This window comes from Vicugna pacos, chromosome 3, assembly GCF_048564905.1.
Source record: "Vicugna pacos chromosome 3, VicPac4, whole genome shotgun sequence".
Taxonomy (NCBI): domain Eukaryota; kingdom Metazoa; phylum Chordata; class Mammalia; order Artiodactyla; family Camelidae; genus Vicugna; species Vicugna pacos.
In genome coordinates, this window is record NC_132989.1 from 82,334,183 (window position 1) to 82,355,261 (window position 21,079).

General features: G+C 41.2%; 1 protein-coding gene and 1 long non-coding RNA gene across 3 annotated transcripts in view; one reads left to right on the forward strand and one right to left on the reverse strand.

The window, feature by feature from the left end:
- Nucleotides 1–388, forward strand: part of LOC116279526 (uncharacterized) — a 132,829-nt gene extending 132,441 nt beyond the window's left edge. Inside the window, exon 7 of the long non-coding RNA XR_012071467.1 lies at nt 198–388. This is a non-coding gene — a long non-coding RNA (uncharacterized lncRNA). The remainder of the gene's footprint in view (nt 1–197) is intronic.
- The window catches only part of RAB3C (RAB3C, member RAS oncogene family), a 254,845-nt gene that overhangs the window by 51,093 nt on the left and 182,673 nt on the right, over nt 1–21,079 (reverse strand). For both annotated transcript variants that reach the window (XM_006206025.4, XM_072958644.1), the window contains one exon: nt 2,304–2,428. In XM_006206025.4, coding sequence (XP_006206087.1) covers nt 2,304–2,428 — 125 coding nt within the window. The remainder of the gene's footprint in view (nt 1–2,303; nt 2,429–21,079) is intronic.

Below are 21,079 nucleotides of genomic sequence, written 5' to 3' on the forward strand. Positions count from 1 at the left end.
CATGGCATATGCCTGACTAGTCAAGAAAATATAGGGAAGGAAGAGATGGGTGCAGGAAGCCACCCTGCCAACCCTCTCCCAGACTTCCTTTCTCTTTTCTCTTGGGGAATATTTTATTCTTCATCCCTAACTTCCTGAGGCATTAAGAGGGCTAAGAAAGATTGCCATGTTTTTCAGACTTTTTTTTTTTTTTATAGAAAAGGCTGTTAAACTGATGGAATGAAGGGAGGCCCTGTGAAGGAGATGATAAAAGCTCAAGAGCTGATACAGAGGCCAGATGTCAGCTGCATGACTTTCTCACGGGCGGCTGCAAGGACATTTGGTGGGAGTGTTCTTGTCATTGAGTGATAGCCTTTAGTCTAATGAACTCACTAATTTCATGAGGAAATGGTCATGCTCTCCAGCTGGACTGTGCAGGGTTCATTTATGAGATGACCAAGTGATAGAGTGACCCATTGAGAGGATCTCTGCTTCTCTAATCTGTGCTGCTCACCTCCAGCAGGTTAGTCCCACAGTGCCCCCTTCAGAGTGGTGTTTTTCAAATTTTAGTAGGTTGAGGCACATTATTGGATCCTAGGACTTATTTAGTGAGTGAAATCATTATTAAAAGAAGAGAAAGAAGAAAGAGAATACGATAGAAAAGAGAATAGGATCAGAACGAATCCCATCTAACACGGGTAAATGTCTTTTGTGAAATTTTTGTTTCATTCTCTTTCTCTCTAGGTATGTATGCATTGAGTTGGTAGACTGAATGTATTTCTTACTGTAGGTCCTGGCCAAAAAGTTTAGAAAGTCAGACTTGCCCCTGCTAAGAATCTCTCAATGTTCTCTGCTGTCTACAGGGAGGGAGGGAAGGAAGGAAGGAGGGGAGGGAAGGAAAGGAGGGAGGGAGGGAAGGAAGGAAGGAAGGAAGGGAGGGAGCGAGGAAGGAAGGAAAAGGAAAAGGAGGAGTGTGAAAGAGAAGAGAGAGAGAAAGAACGAAAGGGGAAAAGGAAGAAAGAAAGAAAAGAAAGAAAAAAAAGTTCCAGCTCCTTTGCTCCAGGGCTGGAATTGGTCCCCAAATCCACTCAACTTCCATATTACACTAGGTTCCAACCTTTCCACTCACTGTCCTCTCAATGTTCCCATGTCCCTGGCTCCACTGTGCCCTTTATTTATAACATTTCTTCTCCTCTTCATGGTTTTCATCGTCTACTGTCTTTTCGGGACCATTCAAGACTTACCCTGCCATTTAACCCATATGATCTCTAGTTCTTCTCATTACTCACCTCTTCCTAGCTGTTCTGCTCATTTCCATTCATTTTCTCTCCAGGTGTCCCCTCTGCATTGCTCTTCATCTGCCTCCTGTCCCACTTCATGCCTACCGCTCCTTCCAACATCTCTCTCCTGCCCTCATCCTCATTGCTTTCCTCTTGGCATCTGCCCCCAAGCTTATTACCTCCTTCATTATCCTGTTTTTGTTGTTATCTTGTTATTTCTGCTTTCTTGTGTATATCTCTGGTCTCCCCACTTGATTGAAAGCAACATGAGCCCAGGGACTGTGGATCTTTTTTTTTTCTTTCATCCCCTGTGATGTCCCGTACAGGGCAGGATATAAAGCAGATGCTCAGTAAAAATACCCTGAATTAATAAATCAGTCATGATCCCCTCCTTTGTACTGAAACTCTACCTTACAAACTCCAGCGTTTTTCTTTCTAGACACAATGTTTTGTGTTTGAAATTGCTTTGCCATTTCTAAAGCTCATGACTATCTATCTCTTACCTCAGTTGATTCTCTACAAGGACTTCATAAAGTAGGCACGGGTTAAGATACTTATTCATAAGAGATGAGGAGATTGAGTTTCAAAGAGGTTTGTAACAGAAACACACATTATAGAAGCAGAATCTATAATGACCTATTCTGTGCCAATTACCCACTCTCCTCTAACGGAAACTTGAAAACAACAGTCATACAATATAATAAAGTGATCACTCAGGCAAAATGTCATGTATAGAGAAAAAAAAAAAACCAAAGGAATAGCAGTAAGACATATGCTGCCTTTCTTATGAAATGAGAATTTGAACACCTTGTACTAGATCAAAATGCTGGTTGTCCATCTTGCTTCTGTAATTGTGCTTGGATTCTAAGGATGCCACAGAAAGTGGGAAGAAATCCACTTACTACTTACCAAGGATATGTTGGTTTCCACTGTTGGGTTGACAGTCTTTTCATTAAACCCATGCTAGCAATTACCTGGGACCCTGTACAGTGTTGCAAATAATTATCAAGCTCTTTCTTATTTATTTGTTAATCCATTTCTTACCGAGTTGTTCTCCTAAATGCTTGCCTCTCTCGGTTGAGATGACCCGCTCATCCTCCATGTCACATTTGTTCCCAACCAGGATAACCTGGGCATTATCCCATGAGTATGTTTTGATTTGAGTTGACCTAAAAGAAAAAGAACAGGCAAAAAAATGATCAGAGGAAAGCGCAATAGCATACAATGTAGAAGAAATACATCTCAGAGATGGCAACAACAGCAAAAAATGAAGCCCAAATTTCTGACATTTAGAATTAATGAGTTCTGTACAATTCTATCTTTTAGATGCTCATCAGGGATCATATGAGTCAAAAATCAGGGGAATAGCAGTGTTGTATTAAGAATTCCTTTGTATTTGATGAGATTAATAATACTACTGCTTCTTTCTCTCCCCTTCTACTCCACCTCATGCAGTCCCTTTAGAGCTGGAGTGGTCAACCATCCCAATGTTCTCAGTTTTAGCAGTAAAAGTCCTATGTCCCAAGAAACCCCTCAGTTCCAAGAAACCCCTCAGTTCCAAGAAACCTGAGATGGTTGATCACTGTTACTACCCATCACACAAAAACATCACTGTACCAAGCTATAGTCACAACTCAAAAATCTAAGACAATTGGGTTAGGAAATCTGGGGGTAATAATAATTTTTAAAAACAGATTATAAGAACTGATATACTCACACTTTACATTTTAAAGGGAAAAACATCTTGATTAATATCAAAATTGCAGCACAATGGGCTATTAAGTTACTATAAACAGGGATCTAGGATTCAGAATAAGCTTCTGGTATTGATCATGATGCACATAACCAACTTCTGATTTTGAAACTAGATGATAATTATAATAGTTATATTTGCAGGTTCTAAACCCTTTATACATATGACATTAACTTAACCCTTAGGGTAACTCAAGGCGGAAATTACTACCAGCCCCGTTTTACAGCTGAGGAACGTGCAGCACAGAGAGGCTAGACAATCTGCCAAGATCACTCAATGAAGTGGTGGATCTGGGAATCAGACCCAGGCAGCACAGCTCTCAAGCCTGAGCTCCTCCACACATGTTCGTACTACTCACTGAAAGTTTGAGAAGTGGAGTTCTAGTGCGTCTGCTGTCATTTTGGAGAGGAAGCTGAAAGGAAGCCATGTTCTTTAACCCTCCCCTTTTCTTGGTCACATTCTTATTGGAGAACAATCCAAGATAGGTGGGAAAGACATACTGCCCAGTGGGCGGTCAAGAGAGAGAGACTGAAAGCTAACCAGTTAATGCAAGTTGAAAGGAAGGGATTTGTAAAGTGTCAAAAAGAGAATCTTGGCACGTTCTTACTAGCAACTGTCAAACCCTTCAGGGTTTTAAAATAGAAAATAGTGATGAGCTATTTTCAGCCTGAAGGGAGAATAAAAGCAAACAGCTTTAAACTGCAGCAGGAGAGCTTTCAATGAGATGCGATCACTGTTTCTCCCTTGCAAGAAGAAAGGAGAGAGCTAAGAGGCAGACCAGGGTCTTATTTCAGAGCACGTCCCTGAACATAGAGCAAGTTTTCAAAAGAGACTAAAATATCTGGTGAAATATACCTTTGGTTCCATGTGAACACCTCAAAGTGCAGCATGTTTTTATCAGAAAAATTTAGGGATGTGACCTAATTCTGATACTTAAGTTAACAATTGATTTCTCTCGAAACAGTGCAATTCAGCCTCTATCCATGAAGTGGGGGAAATAAAGGCAGACATTCAAAATCTATACTTTTCACTCATCTATGTGTGGGGTATATGAAAATGATGAATTAATTAAAGGAAATGAAATCTAATCAGACTTCTTTAAGTAATTAAAAAAAAAAGTCCCTTTGCTTCTATGGTCTTGTAAGCCAAGGCCTGGTCTATGCCTGGAAAAGCCCTGGGTTGACAGCCACCATGTTATTGGATAAAGTTCTAACAAACAGCTAGAAATCAAATATGCTGGGTGGGTTTAGGGAGATAGGAGTCACAGAGTGTCATACTTGTGTAAGGAAGGGTGTGGGGCTAGTATGTAAATGACATGGCTTACTGGATTTACCAAGGACAAAGGCTTGCCTGAAAATATTTAGCCCTCCTCTGACCTAGGCAAACTCATCCTGCTGCAGCCCTGACTGTATAAACTTAACCCAGGGTGCACCTTTGGGAAGGTAAGGAAAAAGCAACTCAGCTAGCTGATTTGTACTCTTCAGCTAAGCTAATGGAATGCTTTCTTCTGCCATTAAACATGTCTGAGCCTCTCAGTTCTGCTAACATAATATCCCTTGAGGTCCTAGGAAGCCACAGTGATAGATCATACATCCACGTGTACACAACATTCCTTGTTTATACTGTATTTATATTTTATACATATAAAACTTGGGGGGCCATGATTGTATCAGAACCATCTCCCTTTCTATTTGCTCCTATATAAGAAATATTTTCCTGTAATCTCCTCAATGTCCTAAATTGCCAAGGAGATAATGTAAAATGAGTATTTTCTAATTACCAGGGAATTATAAAGAACCATTATCTTAAAAGCTTACAGAGCCATTGGAGACCATTTCTCTTTTTAATCAGGTAAGAACTGTGTTCTGAGGCATTGGTGCTGAGGTAAGCAAAAGATCAGTTTGCCTTCAGAGTTGGTTAATCAAATAAGATTTGGTTTTGACTACTCTGGACTTTCTGATGCTGTCCACTATCAGCAGTGCAGCTTCAGGCAAAGTCCAATCACCAGCTACAGGGGGTCAGAACCAGGCTGACTGATTCATGAATTACCACATATCATAGAATCTAAGATGCTATGGATTGCATGATGAAAATTATTTTATGAATGGCCAAGAACAAAAAGCAGCAGCCAATGAAACTATGGTACAGTGCTTTACCAATTGTCCTGCAAGACACACATTTGTCACATCAGCTTCTTGTTACTTTGAATTTGTTTTTCATGTATTCTGAAGGATTTAGCAGTTTTTTCCTGCCTTCAGTTGCTCTGAACGTGACAAGTCATCATCCCGTGACTATCTCGGTAATAAAGTCAACATACCCCTCTGCTTGTGGGTATCTTCCCTTAAGTCCTGGAGAGCACTAGGTTGTTGCTTTGCAGGAAAATATGAAATCATGGTCATTACTCCAGAATGAGTATTCACATCACTAATATCAAATTGATACCTCTTTCTCTGTACATAGTAACTTTCTACCCACATACTAATGGTTTTACCACCCAGTTGAGTTGGTGACAATATATGCAGCTATGACCAAGTTAGTGCACGGACAGGCAATGAAATCCAGTTTTCATACTGCTGCACAGTGATTATAATAAACTATTGACTCTAAGGCACATATAGTTTCAGAGATATTAAAATATGAATAATTGTGCACCTTAGATTCTGTAATATGCTATTGTTTTCTTGGTATTTATTTGATGTATGAAGACAAAGGTTGAAATATGACCTCGGATTATTCCCTTAACTCAGGAAAGCTTGGAGATGAGAAAATATAAGCCCCGTGAGTTCAGAAAGACCCAGAGTTGTGCATATTTCATCTAGAGTGCAATATAAATTAAGGTCAGAAGAATGTTGGGATAACAACCCAGTTCCTATCCCTTCCAATTCAGAATCCTAACAAGGTATTCCGCTCATTTAAAAGAAAGCATTAATACTAAGTGACTATGGAAAAGTCATTCTGCATTCTTTGGCCTCAGGATCTTCATCTGTAAAATGAGGCTGCCACACTTTGTACTTAATCTCTGGGGCTGTTGTAGGACAAATATGGTTTTAGGTAGGGTCACGCTCTACTGTCTAAGTTGCAAACATCTTTTTACAAGTAGAATACATTATTAGTCCCAGCTTGGGCAGCCAGCTGTTCTTCCTAAACCCAACTCAACTCTTCCTTTCTAATTTCTATAACCTAAATAAATTTGAATTTCTTTTTTAAATAAAGAATCTCAAATTTTGTTTCTAGTTCATATCTCAAGGCTGAGGTCCTACACAGATACATTTCTAACTGAGAGTAAACGGCCTTCCTTTGGTATGTCTATTAGGAGTATGACACATGTTTATTGAATAAATCCTCCTTTGGTGTAATATTTCTGCGTAAACCTTTTCAGTCATTTGCTGGATTTTATAAAATTTCTTATTTGGGAATGGGTTTTCATCACCTCATTAGGGACTGTCATTTCTTTGCCTGTTAGAGAGACATATTTCAAGAAAGTGGCTGTTGCCAAGTAATATACATGTGAAAAGATGATTTATTTCTGAATCACTGCAAAAGATCCTTTGGGATTTACTGTTAATCTCAACAAGATTAATGGACTCAGAAGCAATATGCTGGTCACCATGGTTACTCTACAAATGGCAATTAACTCAGACCTTACCAGTACCAGATCATGGTTACTAAAAAAAAACAATCTATCATTTGCCTTTTAGTTAAAAACAAAGATGAAACAACACCCCTCTCCCTCTATATTTTTATATATATATATGTATATATATATATGTATTTTCTCCTTTTTCAGTTTTATTAGGTAGAATTATTACAGTTTGACTGCACATACACATTATATTGCATGTAAATACATATATATGTACAGTGTATGGCACATTTCTTTTAGTTTACATATAGGTACTAATTATTGTTTCTAAGAACAGATTAATCTGTAGCTTTTTAAAAAGTTTAGCTATTCCTTAGTTATCAAAGGAATAATATTATTTACATATTTTATATGTTTACTCTATAAATATATACGTGGAGAGAGGATTTTGTTGTTTTTGCTTTGTTTTTGTTTTATATTATAAGGCAGAGGAAGATGAAGAGTTTCCCATATTTAATACATACATGACTGACCTCTGCACAGAATAAAATAATTTAAGTTAGGAGAGCTATAAACAACTAAACCAAATCCTGCAATATCTCTATTTCTTTTCCCTTGTTCTGGGTATATAAGTAATTTCCTATGAGTTCAACCTGTTTTCAAAGAGAATAGACTCTTGTTAGTCTTAATGTTCTGAAAGGCAGCCCACAAATGTACTTCAGTAACCCAAAAAAGCAGTTACCTCCTGGGACCTGATCTGGTCTATATACAGGAAAAATTAAGCATCAGAGAGAATGACTAGCTCTTCCCCACCCAGTGAATCTCAGACAGATCTTACCGGCAGTCCTGTTCTCAGTTCTGGAAGCTCAGAGTTCTCCTCAGCATCCATTTCCCTCATTCTCCTCAACATTCAGGAGCCTCAGCTTCCAGCATCTCAGCAGACTTCACATTGTTAAGGAAATTTCCCAGTCTGCTACTGCTCATCACATAGGATTGGCCCTTCTGTTACTTTTCCACTCATTTAATCATTTATTTATTCAATTTTTCTCAATCCTTAGAGATCTTTTAAAAATTACCTCAACTTAAGGCAATTAAATCAGAACCTCTAGGGATGTCATCACTGGCATTTAAAAAATAATCTCTCCCAGTGATTTGTATGCACCACTGGGGCTGAGTTTGTATGTATCCCTTGGTTGGCTCTCTCCCCATAGCTTTCTTTTCCAGTTTTGAAAACTGTTTATTTCCCATCTAACGCTCAAAGTGTTTGTGGATGGTTTACAGAGATGCATATAAAATAAAACATATATACCAAATATTTTTTAAAATGAGAGAGTAGTAATAAGGAGAGTAAAATAAAAACATAATGAAACCCAAAGATTTACATATGCTATAAATGCTAATAGGTAACTTAGGAAGTTGAGGAGCTAAGCTTTTCATACGTACATTAATTCACTTAATAAAGGAGTTAAAAAAGTATCCTCAAATTAATGTTCTCCAGTATTTCATACCTTTCATTATTTAAAGAAATAGGTTTACAATTTTGGGTAAAATTGTTACATTCTCATTAGAAATTCTAATAAGAGAAAAAGCTAATGTGAAAAATCAAAATCAGAAATCTCATTCCCTCCAGATAACCACCATTAACATCTTGGTGAAAATCCTACAGCAGACTGTATTACTGACCTCACTGAGTCATCACCTTCTGCCCTGTAGGTGGACTGTATTTCTCTACCCTCCTGGCTTTGGACTGGGCCAAGTGAATTGCTTTGGCCAATGGAACATGAGGAGATTTGATATGAGCCACTGGTGAGCAATAGGCATCAGAGGTGTTGTGAGTTTCATCAGCCCTTTAAGCATTCTTGCTCTTCATCATGGGAAGAGCCCATCCCACAAACTGCCAGCCTGTCCTAGGAATGAGAAGCCAGGAGGAGCCCAGCTGAGTTCCACAGAGTTCAGCAAATCTCAGCCAAACCTAGAAGAGCCCAGTTTAACATAACACCCATCATATAGTTTGGCATTCCTTTCTCACTTCATCTCTTGCTACTGTTAGAGCAGGCAGAGAGCTAGATATGAGCAGAGAAAGAGGGGCACAGGCCAGATGGCAGGAAACCACACATCTTGTGAAAAACAGGGGTCCTTGGGCAGACAGAGAAAAACAAGAAACTCCAGACTGCTAAGAAATTACACATTTTGGTTTGACAAGTGTCCTGGAGGCAGACAAAGATAAGTGAGGTAAACACAGGAATCTCCAGTGTCTGAATGTAATGAATGTAACCTCATTTCCTCATTATGCCCTCATTACAATAAAATTAGCCTTGCAGATCAGAATTACCCATCATGCACCAATGCCATGACACTTCTGAACAAGATTAAATAAGGACAAAATTCCCTCCTCCCCTTGGGAATGTGGAACTGGGACAGAAATCAGGGACTATGACCTCAAACCCCTACCTCTCCAATGACTATTTCATCCATTCATTTTTACACTCCATATAACCAGCTTGCCAAAAACTCAGTGCAGCTACTCACCTGAGTCTGCCTGCTCACTCCTTGAGAGTATACTATCACCTAATAATAAATCCTCACTTTGCTTTCTTGACCTCTGAGTCTTGTCTTTGAATCCTTTCTGTGATGAGACATGAACCTATTCGCCAATAACACTACCCTTCCTCCTCCCAACTCTGGTATAACCTTACTAATTTCTTTGAATTTCTCAAACATGCTGCATTTTTTCAACAAGTAGGAGTTATCACTATGGGTGGTTCTAGGTTTTAAAGGCCTAAAACTAATAAAAACATGAGGGCTCAATTTAAGGGGAAAATGCAAATTAGAAATACAGAATTAGGTATAGGGCAATTGGTAGCAGATGCTGGTGGTGCTCTGCCCCTATCACCCAGCCTTGCCACTTCTGCACTGGCTGGATGACTTCCAACAGCCAGTATCTGCAGCTCTTGGCCTTAAAGTCTTCTTTGAAGCAATGGAAGGTCCCTTTGCCCACCAGGGAAGGTTGAATGTGACTGAATGTGGCAAAAATTCCTAAGAAGTCTAGTGGGTAGAGAATATAAGCATCAAATAAAACAGCATAAAGGAGAATCACCATCGTATGTGATACCAGCCAGCACCCTACCACATCCCTTTCAGGACGTGATAGCAGAGTTCTTCCATGGCCTTTGACATCCTGACCATGTCCTTGGTACAGAAAGGCAAGTGTTGGTTCCTTGGCAGCCTGCAAAAGCCATCTGTGTGATGAGTTATTCATTCCAGCCTGTAGGAGGCATGTTTTCCTTCCTGCTCCAGCACCAACGATCAGGATGAGGCTACTTGGGGAGTAACTTAGCACCTGACATCATTGAATAGTTTCTCTGGAGGGCCCTTGTCCAACTCCTTCATTTTGTAGACAACAAAGCTGAGACTCAAGATGTGCAGTAGCATCTTAATGGAGATGATGCAATTACCTAGTGGCTGCTGTGGGCCTATATCCTGATGCTCCCCCTGCCTGATGGTCTACAACATGCTGTCTGCTCCACAGGGAGGAGAAGTGACCACCTTCTACTGAATGTGAAAGTTGGTAAGAAATTCATCTGCTGAACAGTTCATTTTTTTTTTTCAAAAATAAAAATATGTCTCCTGGGGAAACTGAAATGCCCCAAATCTCCATATATATGAGTATCATTAGGCTATGTGTGGCCATGAGCAGAAATGTATGGGTCTGAAGGATCTGTCTGACCCTCCTCTCTGCAGGCTGTCTGTTGCTGAGAGCCAAGAGTAAGCACGTATTCCAAGAACTCAAGAAGCAGCCATCTTGATCAGCGGGGTTCTGGAACCACCTTGGACCACATCAAATTCTACACTGTTAGTCTAAAATCAACCTTAGGCCGTTTTTCATCATGCCTCTGTTTATCATTTCTCATCTTTGATTTTACAAAATGTCAAATTCTATTTTTTTAATCCATATGTGTGTAGGAACAATTGGGCATCTCTCATCTATGCAGGAAAGAAAAACAACAACTAGGTAGAGAAAGCACCACTCTCTGGGAAAACAGACAGACTCCCATTCTGCCCTCTTCCATGGGCGGAATGAAGTCTGACCCAGGAAAGGCGCAGACATTCCTAGGCTCTAGGATGCCTGGATCATTCTTCCACAACTGCCAAGGCCAACGTCATACTAATCGAAATATCCTTTTCTCAAAGACAAGACTGCATTGTCCCTGGAGAAATGTATGGTCTTTGATAAGATTTCTTGCTTCTTAGCTGAAGGATGAGCTGAACTTAGACTCTAACATCTGCTCTGCCCTCACTCAGTCATCAGAACCTTCTCTTTCCCCTTGGTCACGCAGGGGGCTGAGCAGAGGCAAACCAAAGCCTGGGCACTAAGGTGTACAAGACATCAAGACAAAACCAAGGAGTGGGGAATGTCTCCTCCTGTGGGGAAGGTGGGTTTCCACGACGGGGAGGAGACCACAAGTCTGTGGGACTTTGCAAGTGGGAGATACAGAGAAAGGAGAAGTGGGTATTAAGAGAAGATAAAGAAAAGGAGAAATACCCTCTAAGCCTGTCTGAAGCCTAGGACCGTGAAACGTCCATTCCAGGCAGGAAAATGAAACTGGATACAATCATATCCTCTATTCCTCTAACGCTAGACTACTCTTCCGAGACCCCACTGGCAGGAAAATCGTGAAACACTTTGAAGTGAGCAAAAAAAGATGACTGGGAATCTTGCCTAGCGCACCTCTCCAGGTCATCTCTTGCTTTTTATCAGCTTTGAGCTATTTTACAACTCTGTAAGTGGAAGAAAATGAATAAATACTACAGATGAGTTCCTGCCAAGAGAAAATAGACATATAAATGACTTGTGCCTGGTGGAATGTAACTGATCATTGCCCTATGGATATTCACCTCTTTTGCAACTACCGGTAAATTGGTTCCAGCATTCTTGATTGCCTCCCCACTCCCTTGAACCCTGGCAGCACTTACTGGTTCCATCATTAATTGCTGAGTCAAGCAAAATCTTTGACATTTTCATCTTATATTTGGATAAGACTTGTGATTTTATCTTATTTTAAAAAGAAGTTAACCACAACAACTTAACTGATGGAAGGAAGGCTTGTGTCTAGAATGACTAGGCAATCTGGACTTGAGAAAGGGAAGTAACCATGGTGACCACAGTGGATACTTAACCATCTAATGCGTCATTAGGTGTAACGAGCACAGGAACCAGCAAGAGCAGAGACCCAAGGGAGGCAGCAGTGAGAAATATCCCAGTCATGTGAGTCAGACTAAATGCCTTCAATGTCCCCTAACGTTAGCAAGGACACCTTCTGAGATAGAGAAAACTCTAGTCCTTACTACCCCACATGTGACGTACTGATCTCTCTGATGGTATAATAAAAAAGTGGATAATACTACACGTAAAATGTAAACAGAAAACAATAAATTAACAATAATAAAACAGTGGCTTCATTTATTTAACCCTTTATGTCAGGCAATGGTGCTAAGTCCTCTACATTTATTATCATCTCATTTAATCCCTGCAACACTGTCAAGGCGGATACCATCATTTTCCCCATTTTGCAGATGAAGAAATTACAAAATGAACACCTGTTAAGGGTAAATTACCAGAAACACTAAGCTAATACACAGCAATTGAAATGCAAACCTTTCCACTGGAGAAGGAGCTCAAAGTCCCAAATTCTAGCTTTTGAACCTAATTCAGAAAACCCAGAGCAATTCTCTCAGCTTCCTTCAATCTCTGCTGAGAGAGGAGAACAAAGCCTACTATTATTTTCACCAGATTTTCATGAAGATCAGCAGGAAAATGTCCATGAAAGAGTTTGGGAGACCACAGAGTGATATATGAGTGAAAGGTATTATTATTACCAGCAAACTGATATTATTAAGTATCCACATGACATTGATCTGTTAGCTCAAAATCATTCTCTAAACAATCCTCACTGTGATTTTCCTTTGCTGTTTTGTCACCTCTCATTAGAAAAAGTGAAAGTGCAAGAAAAACAAACAAAAATAAAACACTGACCGACTGATTCTATTTCAGCCTAACAAATGTATCAGCAGTTTTGCGAGGGGCTGGGGACACGGCAGGAGGAAAGGTACAGCCTCTGCTCTCAGCAAACTGTGGGCTGACCTGCAAACAGACCCAAGTCAGCAGGTGTTTATCCAACAACTACTGTGCCCAGGACTCCCATGGCTGCAGCATGCGGTGCTGCTTTTTGAAGCTGAGCGCTCATCAGAATCCCCTGTGTCCTGAGTCCCACCCCAACACATGTTGATCCGAGAGGGCTGAGGCAGGGCCTGAGATTGGGCATTTCTAAGAAGCGCACAGGTGATGTTAATGCTGCTGGTTTTCAGACCACACTGTGAGCAGCACTTCAGTGGTGAGGGGGTGGGGAGAAAGAAGTAGGACCTGGCCACTGTCCTCAGGCTGCTACATTCACTAGAGAGAACAGGCCAAAGTTAATGGTAAGATAAGCAAGCTAAGTGAGGGCCCCTCCAAAGGGAAGGTTGTGGTGGCGGTTCCAGCTGCATGGGGGCTGACGGAACTGGGAAGGGATAAGGACCAGAGGCCAGACTTCTGGGAAGTAGAGGGGGTGTGGCAGGTGCAGGATAGAGGACAGCATGCTGGTGGGTCCTTAAATATTTTGAAGTCTAACAATTTAATCTCCATGTCAGAGAAATGCATAGACTGACACAGAGGACCACAGTGCTAGAATGGGGTCAGGGTCTCCGGGGTGAAGAGTTGGAGGAGGCTTTCAGGGGGGATGAGGAGCTGAGGCTGGCTGGGGCCTCCAGGCTGGCAGAGGTGGTGGGGACACAGTGCAGGGAGGGTGGTTGAGGACTGACCCTTGGGCCTGACATCAGTGTTCCCTTACGGGAGTTGAGCTCAGACTACCCTCCTGGATGGTGAGACATCAGGGGTGTGGGTAAGGGGCCATCCGAGATAGCCTCGAGTTTGGGGGAGGGGGAAGGGCAGACAAGGCCTTGGTGGCGCCATGTTGGTGGGGTCAAATTCCAGAAGTCCACCGTTCAAGCAAGCGAGGAGGGCAAACTACAACTGATGTGTAAGAGCAATACATCAACTAAAGGAAGATACATCTCGTGCTCGTTACACGTGTTCTGGAAGTTCACATCTGCCTTCAACTCCCGCTTTAGGAGAAACTACCCAGCAGCACAATGCTTCTTGAGAAGCTCATTTTAGGCCATATTCATTACATACCAAATTAAAGCAAAACACTGATGAACTCTAACACATACATACACACACATACACAGAGAATGCACACACAAAGAGGACTTGGGTATCAACAAACGGACTTCTGTTTCTTGACCACTAATTTCTAGAAGCATCAGTCACTTGCTTATTTGTTCTCCCATACATTTCTTGCCCTTCCCACGCTGTGCTCTGTATGGCAGGAGGCTGACCCTCACATGAGTGTTTCCCAGGCTGTCTTGCAGCTGGTTTCCAATAGGAGTCTCCATTGGGAGACTGGAGAGGCAGGAGGGCAGAGCCCAGGGTCCCTCTGCCCTACCTGGAGCACAGCCTCTCTGCAAGAGGCGGCAGCTCTATGCGCAGTTGTAGCTCTTAGTAGGTGGTGGTCCCAGTTTGTGGCCTTCAGAAACACCACCTCAAACCCCAGTAGTTGATCATCTCTGGACAGTCTCAGTGCCCCTCGTTATCTGGGATTGGACTCTCTGTTGAACAACCTGGCCAAGGTCTGTTTTCTGGGCTGAATCCTCAGTAACACATTGTGTTAACATTGGAATTGTTTTTCATTCAGGAAACAAACCTGGATGCTACTTTGTGGTTCAGAAGTCTGGGCTGCCTCATTTCTCCCACTACTGTAGAGGTGTCCTCTGCCACACATACTTTGGTAAATAATAAAGTTAACATAGCTAGATTCTCCCATTGTAATTTGTCAACTCCAGAAAGACCAGACTGAGCTAAATGGGTATATGCTGTCAGCTGCGAGAACACGGAAGGCTACGTACTAGGATTTACTTACTATGCAGTGGGCATTATCCAGTAAAATAAATGAGAGAAGAGAAAAATTAAATTATCTATAAGGAGAAATAATAGTACATGTAGAAAGATACAGGCTATGTTAAACAAAAGCATTGTAGTCAAAATTCTAAAACCCTAGGCTTCCTGAGCTATCTGAAATAACTTCAGCTGCTTCTGGCAAAACCACATGACTTGTAAATAACAAAACATGATATAGCATTTCTTGAGAATCTGACATCCCGGTGCATAGAGGAAAGCTGCGGACAGAATAAGCATCCTTGCCCAACTCCAAGGGAGAAAACAAGGTGCTCAAAGGTGAATTTAATTACAAGGGAACTGGATCTCTGTCTCAGCAAATAAAACTAATACTTTGAATCGGGTGACTGAAGGGTTTGTCTCCCCTCACTATTTTAGGTTGATCTGGTAAGAAAACCTATGAGGCAAATCTTCTGCAGTTAGATAGCAAAGTAAGTGGCCCAAGAGTTCTTTCCAATGTGCAATTTCTTTGACTTGTAACACAATTCAGTAATTTATAATGAAACGAATGATAGAATTACATTGAAGTGTGGCTACTCATATTTAGTTTGTATTAGATTCAGACTTTAATCACTTAAGAAAGCATTTTGTTCACTGAATTATTTTTGGCTACACGAGGGACTCTCTACTTCCTCACTGTGGTCTGCTTTTATTTGGACTATTATTTTAAAATATTATAGCCATATGATAGCCGTAACCAGAGAGTTCTCGAGTTTCCTTTGATACTAGCAACATCATTAATTTTCCTGCTTTCTAGACTCAGAATTTCAGCAATCAGGTTCTTAAATATTCTACAAGAGCAAACATCTCCAATTTCATGTACCATATTTGATGATCATGGCTTTCCTGTATCCTCCATGCGTTTGTTTTTCTACAAGATAATGTTACCAGCTTCTCTAGCAAATGGCATTCTGGCAGGAAAAATAGTAGGGGCAAAAGGCCAGAAAAATCAAAGTATGTGATGCGCCCAAGGAATGTTAATAACCCAGTGTCACTGGAACACTGTATGAATGGAAGGGAATATTAAATTCTGTGGGGTAGAATGATTTCTTTTTGAGTTTGAAATATTTCATTTTAACCAAAAAATTGTTTCTTCTCTGATAAGAATTGAAGGCTATCCTTTGAGAACTGTGGCTTCCCCTGAAAAAGGGACTTTTGACTTCAAAATATCACTGAAGAATTTGTGCCTGAAGTGTCCTTGGAGGCAGAACTTTGATAAAAGAAAGAGAAGTCTCTAGTTTGAGAAGCTCTTTTTGTTAGAATAAAAGCATAGTAGAAACAAGTTAAAAAGTTAGAACTATATGACCCTTGAATCTTAGCATTTTTCAAAGTTAGTTATGGGCAGGGATGAGCAATGTAAGAATTGCAGACACTATAGAAAAGCCCCAAATCCATATTTGCCCCCAAACTGAACTGAACCTCAAGCATGAGTGTCACCTTGTGGCTGTGAGCTCTCAAGGGGAAGACAGTCACCATCAGTCAGAAAAGTCCTGCTTCCCAACTGCAGTGACCATCCAACGACACCCTTTTGGCCTGACATGCCATCTTAAAAAGCACATTATACCAGAAAAAGCAAGAAGCGAAAAGTATCTAATAGATACAGTCTTATTACCCAGGAAAATTTGAGATGCAAATGAAAGTAATCCTTTCTAAAAGAAAAATGGCTCACAGCAAAGTACTTCATTTTCCCATCCTGCAGAAGTGAGGTGCTAACATCACCACTAAGCTGTTCCGGTTGGTTCGAAGATGCTACTATTCAAATCTTGCTACAGCATCTATATAACTCCAATTCCTCCACTCTACTGGTGCCTCATCACCCCACTACCCACCTGCCATTAATACTGGCACATGAAGTAGTTGATTTCTGCCCAGTGAGTCCACTGAGATGAAAGCCTTGGTTTATTTGAATAGACATTGGCCAAAAGTACAGGGATTCATTGTAGCCTCACTCCTGTTTGAAAAACACAAGCAATGGGCTTCCATCCAATGATTCTAACAGTGGTTCTTGACTAGGGGTGATGTCCCCCTGGTGATGTATGGCACTATCTGGGCGAAATTTTTGACTGTCATGGCTAGTGGAAGGAGGTGCTACAGCATCTAGCAAATAGAGGCCAGAGATGTTGCTAAATATCCTTCAATGCACAGGACATCTGCCCCCTTCTCCAACAGAGAATTATTGGACCCAAAATGTCAATAGTATCATGGCGGAGAAACCCTGCTTCAACAGACCAAGGGATTTATCTTCTTAAATAACCACCCCACTAGGGAGTTTGTGCTTTACCTGAGTATGGAGCCAGAGTAGTGGAGTCTGATTCCAAATGACTCCAAGCTAGCTACTCAGGTTGCTTTGAAGAAGCACAAGCAATAAGCAATACCTGAACGCTTACAGCTATTGCTTTACTGAAAAAGTTTAAAGGACACATATTCAAAATGCCATTGGGAATTGACTTTTTCAATAGGATGATTCTTTTTGATGGGGTGGCATTTTTCAGATTCAATAGCAACATGCTAACCTTGGATTATTCTGGGACCGCAAGACCTGTGACTAGTTAGAACAAGTTTAAACTTTCAACCTCCTTCTTGGGGTTGACCAGAGTTTTCAATACCCTTTTATCACTCAGCATATCCAAGACAATCAGATCCTCACTCAGTCTCTTTATCTCCCTCCCCCCCAAAACTGAGGCAATGGTTGCCTGTGCTTTTTCTTTCTCCTTAGACTGACCACAATGGCTAGCTTTTTTTTTTTTTCAAAGCACTTACCATGTGCTGTGAGCTTTTAATAGGATCTTACATGTTTGGTCTGATTTAATACTCAAAAGGACCCCATGGGACAGGACTAATGCTATCCCCATTGTACAGGCTAGTAAAATGAGGCAGAGGGAGTTGAAGCATCTTGCCTAGAATTGCACAGCTAATAAATGGTGGTATGGGAAACAAACCTAGGGGGTTAGGCTCTAGAGTTGGCACTCCTCACACCTATGTAAACATTTAGTCCAGGAGATTATTCTCTCTCCTGATTGTATCAGGATTTTCCTTCCTCCTCTTGCACTATTTCTGATGGATATGAATCCATCTACAATTAGGTTGCTTAAAGTGGAAGGAAAAAAATAACAAGGGAGCCGGATAACCTATTTAACAAAAACTCAAACTCTCACGTTTTTGAAATTAAATGGAAACAGTTTGGCCCCTGGTCACGTACGGAATTCATATTTAGACACCACCTCCACCCACACCGTACCCCTTTCGCCACACTCTCGTGGACTCGTTTCTCAGGGTGATGGGCTTGGCAGCACTCCACGTCTGCCCTCCGCACCTTCACCCGCCCCGGCTGAGTGCTCCCGGTATCTTTCCAGGAATATTTCTAGCTACTCCTCTACTCTCACGAGTTACTCACACTTCCTCAAACAAAGCCCAACTCATCATCTGAGCACACTTTTCTGTGTTCTCTGCCTGGAATGCCATCTCTTTCCTTTCTGTATACTCCAAGTCTGTCCATCCTAACCCCCAGGTCAGGTGCTACCTTCCAGCTATTTTCCGTTTTCTCAGTTCGTATGGTACTTGCTATTTATACTGCTCATTTGGCTCTTAATTCCATACACTATTACTTTGCGTTGTTTTAAAAGCATTATACATGAGTATTTTTCTTATGAGTTGTAGAGTTGGATTCTTCAAAACAAAACCTTAGACCATTGTCTATTCTCTGAAGTATTTAACAGTGCCCAATACATAGCTAGTACATGATTGAATAAATGACTGAGTACATGGCTGCAGTTTGGTGAAAATGGACCATTCTAGTTCTGACACTGGGTCTAAATATCGGGAGATTAAAACATATCTTTATCCTTCCCCAGTTCTGACTGCTTTTATTATTGCAGTCTCCAGTACATAAAAATCATATAAGACACCCAGTGCAGGGCAATGGATGTTGTGATAAAATAGCAAAACAGCCAACAAAACCACTATCCCTAGGCCTTTATTAGCACCAAAAGATGAAAACTCTATCCTGATTTAAAATCTTTTAGTAGAGAAGTCATACTGCAGGTGTTCTTTTTAGTACCTTCTGTGAGAAGGCAATGTTGGTTTAACTAAATTCTTGTGTGTGAAGCCTCCTCTGAAGACACAGCGCTGGCACGTTACTGGTGTATGCCGCAAACACACACCACTGTGCACAGTGATTTTAATTTATTTTTTTTGTCCTCCTGTGGCAGGCAGGCCAAACCAGGTAGTCCAAATGTTACTTTTGAGTAACATTCTTTCCTAAATTTGCTTTTATTGCAAATGAAGTGCTAAAAACGTGCTAGCAATGGTGCTAACTCAGACCCATCCTTCGCTGGGAGTAAGAAAGCAACCACAGAGCCACATGATCTCACGTGCAGCCTAAGGACCTTGCTCATCCCTTCCCTGGCTGGAGGTTGGCCTGGGGAGGAGGAAACCAGGACAGAACAGGAGCAATTCCTGAGGGCCCTTCGAGGTCAGAGGCTAGGGGGAGGTAACGGGAATGTAAAAGCACACACGAAAGGAAAGGGTCTTCTGATTGAAGACCCTGATTAAAATCCATGGGGCTCTTGGCACTTGAATGCAGAGGAAGATAAGAAAACGGCTGGTCTATTGCTTTTTACCATCTGTTTTAGAAACAAAAGGAAAAAAATGGTAGTGGCGTGATGACTTGTCACCACTAATTTCTATTGAAGAAATTCACTGTCAGATAACCGGATTCAGAGAAAGTACAATTAACTAAAGATCTCAACATTTTATCAGGATTTCCTATTTTTACAAAGCCCAGGGAACAAGCTGAATTCCTTTAAAGCTTATTGTTCCGAACGCCTTCATTTTCTTGGCCTCCTAGCCATCTTCTCTAGAGGATTTACTAAGCCTTTCAACCTGACTGCACAACCAATCACCCCCACTCCTGCCCCCTGACACTGTGCAGATGTGACACTCACAAGGTTCTGGATCATTTGCAGAAGGCCAGTTGGTCATGAGAAAATAGGCTGACATAGACAATCAAAATTGGTTCTTATTTTTACAAACAGAGAGCTGGTTTTGTAAGAAAATTAATTTGCTTCTGAGAGTGACCAGAAGAGGTTTACATGGTAACTCTTGTGAACCCTGGAGGTTTGGTATCCTAGTACGGTGATTCTAGGATACCAAAAGCCACCTTGGACTTGTGATCATCTCTGAAAAGTGAGAAGGCATTTAGGTTGTTTCCATGTCTTGGCTATTGTAAATAGTGCTGCTATAAATAGTGGGGGTCCATGTGTCTTTTCAGATTAGAGCTTCCTCGAGATATGTGCCCTTGAGTGGTACTGCTGGATCATATGGTACCAGAAATTGACACAAACTGTAAACTGACTATACTTCAATTTAAAAAAAAAAAGAAAAAGCATGTACAATCTCATCGGAGACAACCAGAAACCTAAACCCTCTGTCTAATGCAGTGTATTTGTCTGTCTTTATTTATAACTTTTACCAGAAATGGAGCTAGCTTGCCTAATGCCTCCGGCATCAGGAGCCCAGTTGGAAACAATATTAAGAGGTGGGAGAGGACAAGGCACCACTCAGTAATTGGTATACTCTGGGCAGGCAGTTAACACCAGAAAACTATGTTTGAGAGTTGATACTTCAATATGATATCAAGACTTTGTCATAGCACTTTATTCAATTGACAAAAATCCACTGGAATTTTTCTCTGAAAGTTCAATTATGTATTAACTCGATCTTCTTAGAAACAGGTCTTGGTTACGGAGAATAACACTCTTAATAGTGAGAAGTGCAAGTCAGGCAGTCAATTGCTCTTCGTCACTTTCAAATCAGCTTTTTTCTTCTTAGGACAGCGCCTCCAGCGAGAGACACCATTTCCCAGCTTCCTCACAGATAGAAATGCCTGAGATGGTTAACTTTATGTGTCACCTTGACTTGGCCAAAGGATGCCCAGATAGCTGGTTAGACACTACTCCTGGGTGTTTCCAGAAGAGATTCGCATTTGAATTGGTGGACTGAGCAAAGCAGAGGGCCCTCCCCGATGTTGCTGGGCATCATCCAAAAGTTGAGGACCTAGACAGAACCAAAGGGCAGAGAAAGGCTGTCTGCCTGACTGCTGAGCTGGGACATAGATCTTCACTTGCCCTCAGCCCTCCTGGTTTTCGGCGTTCAGACCCAGGCTGAACTCTACACCCTCTGCTCTATGGCATTCAGGCTTTCCTGGGCCTCCAGCTTACAGACAGCACATCATGGGATTTCTCAGTTCCCATGATTGTATGAGCTGATTCCTTATAATGTCTTTATCTCTAGATATGTATCTATATAGATAAAATATACATACGCTGTTGGTTATGTTTCCCTGGAGAACCCTAATTCAATGATGAAGTTCTGGTCACTGAAATGAGAGCACAATGGATGGGAGCAACTTTTGCCTTGCTCCCTCAAAAGAC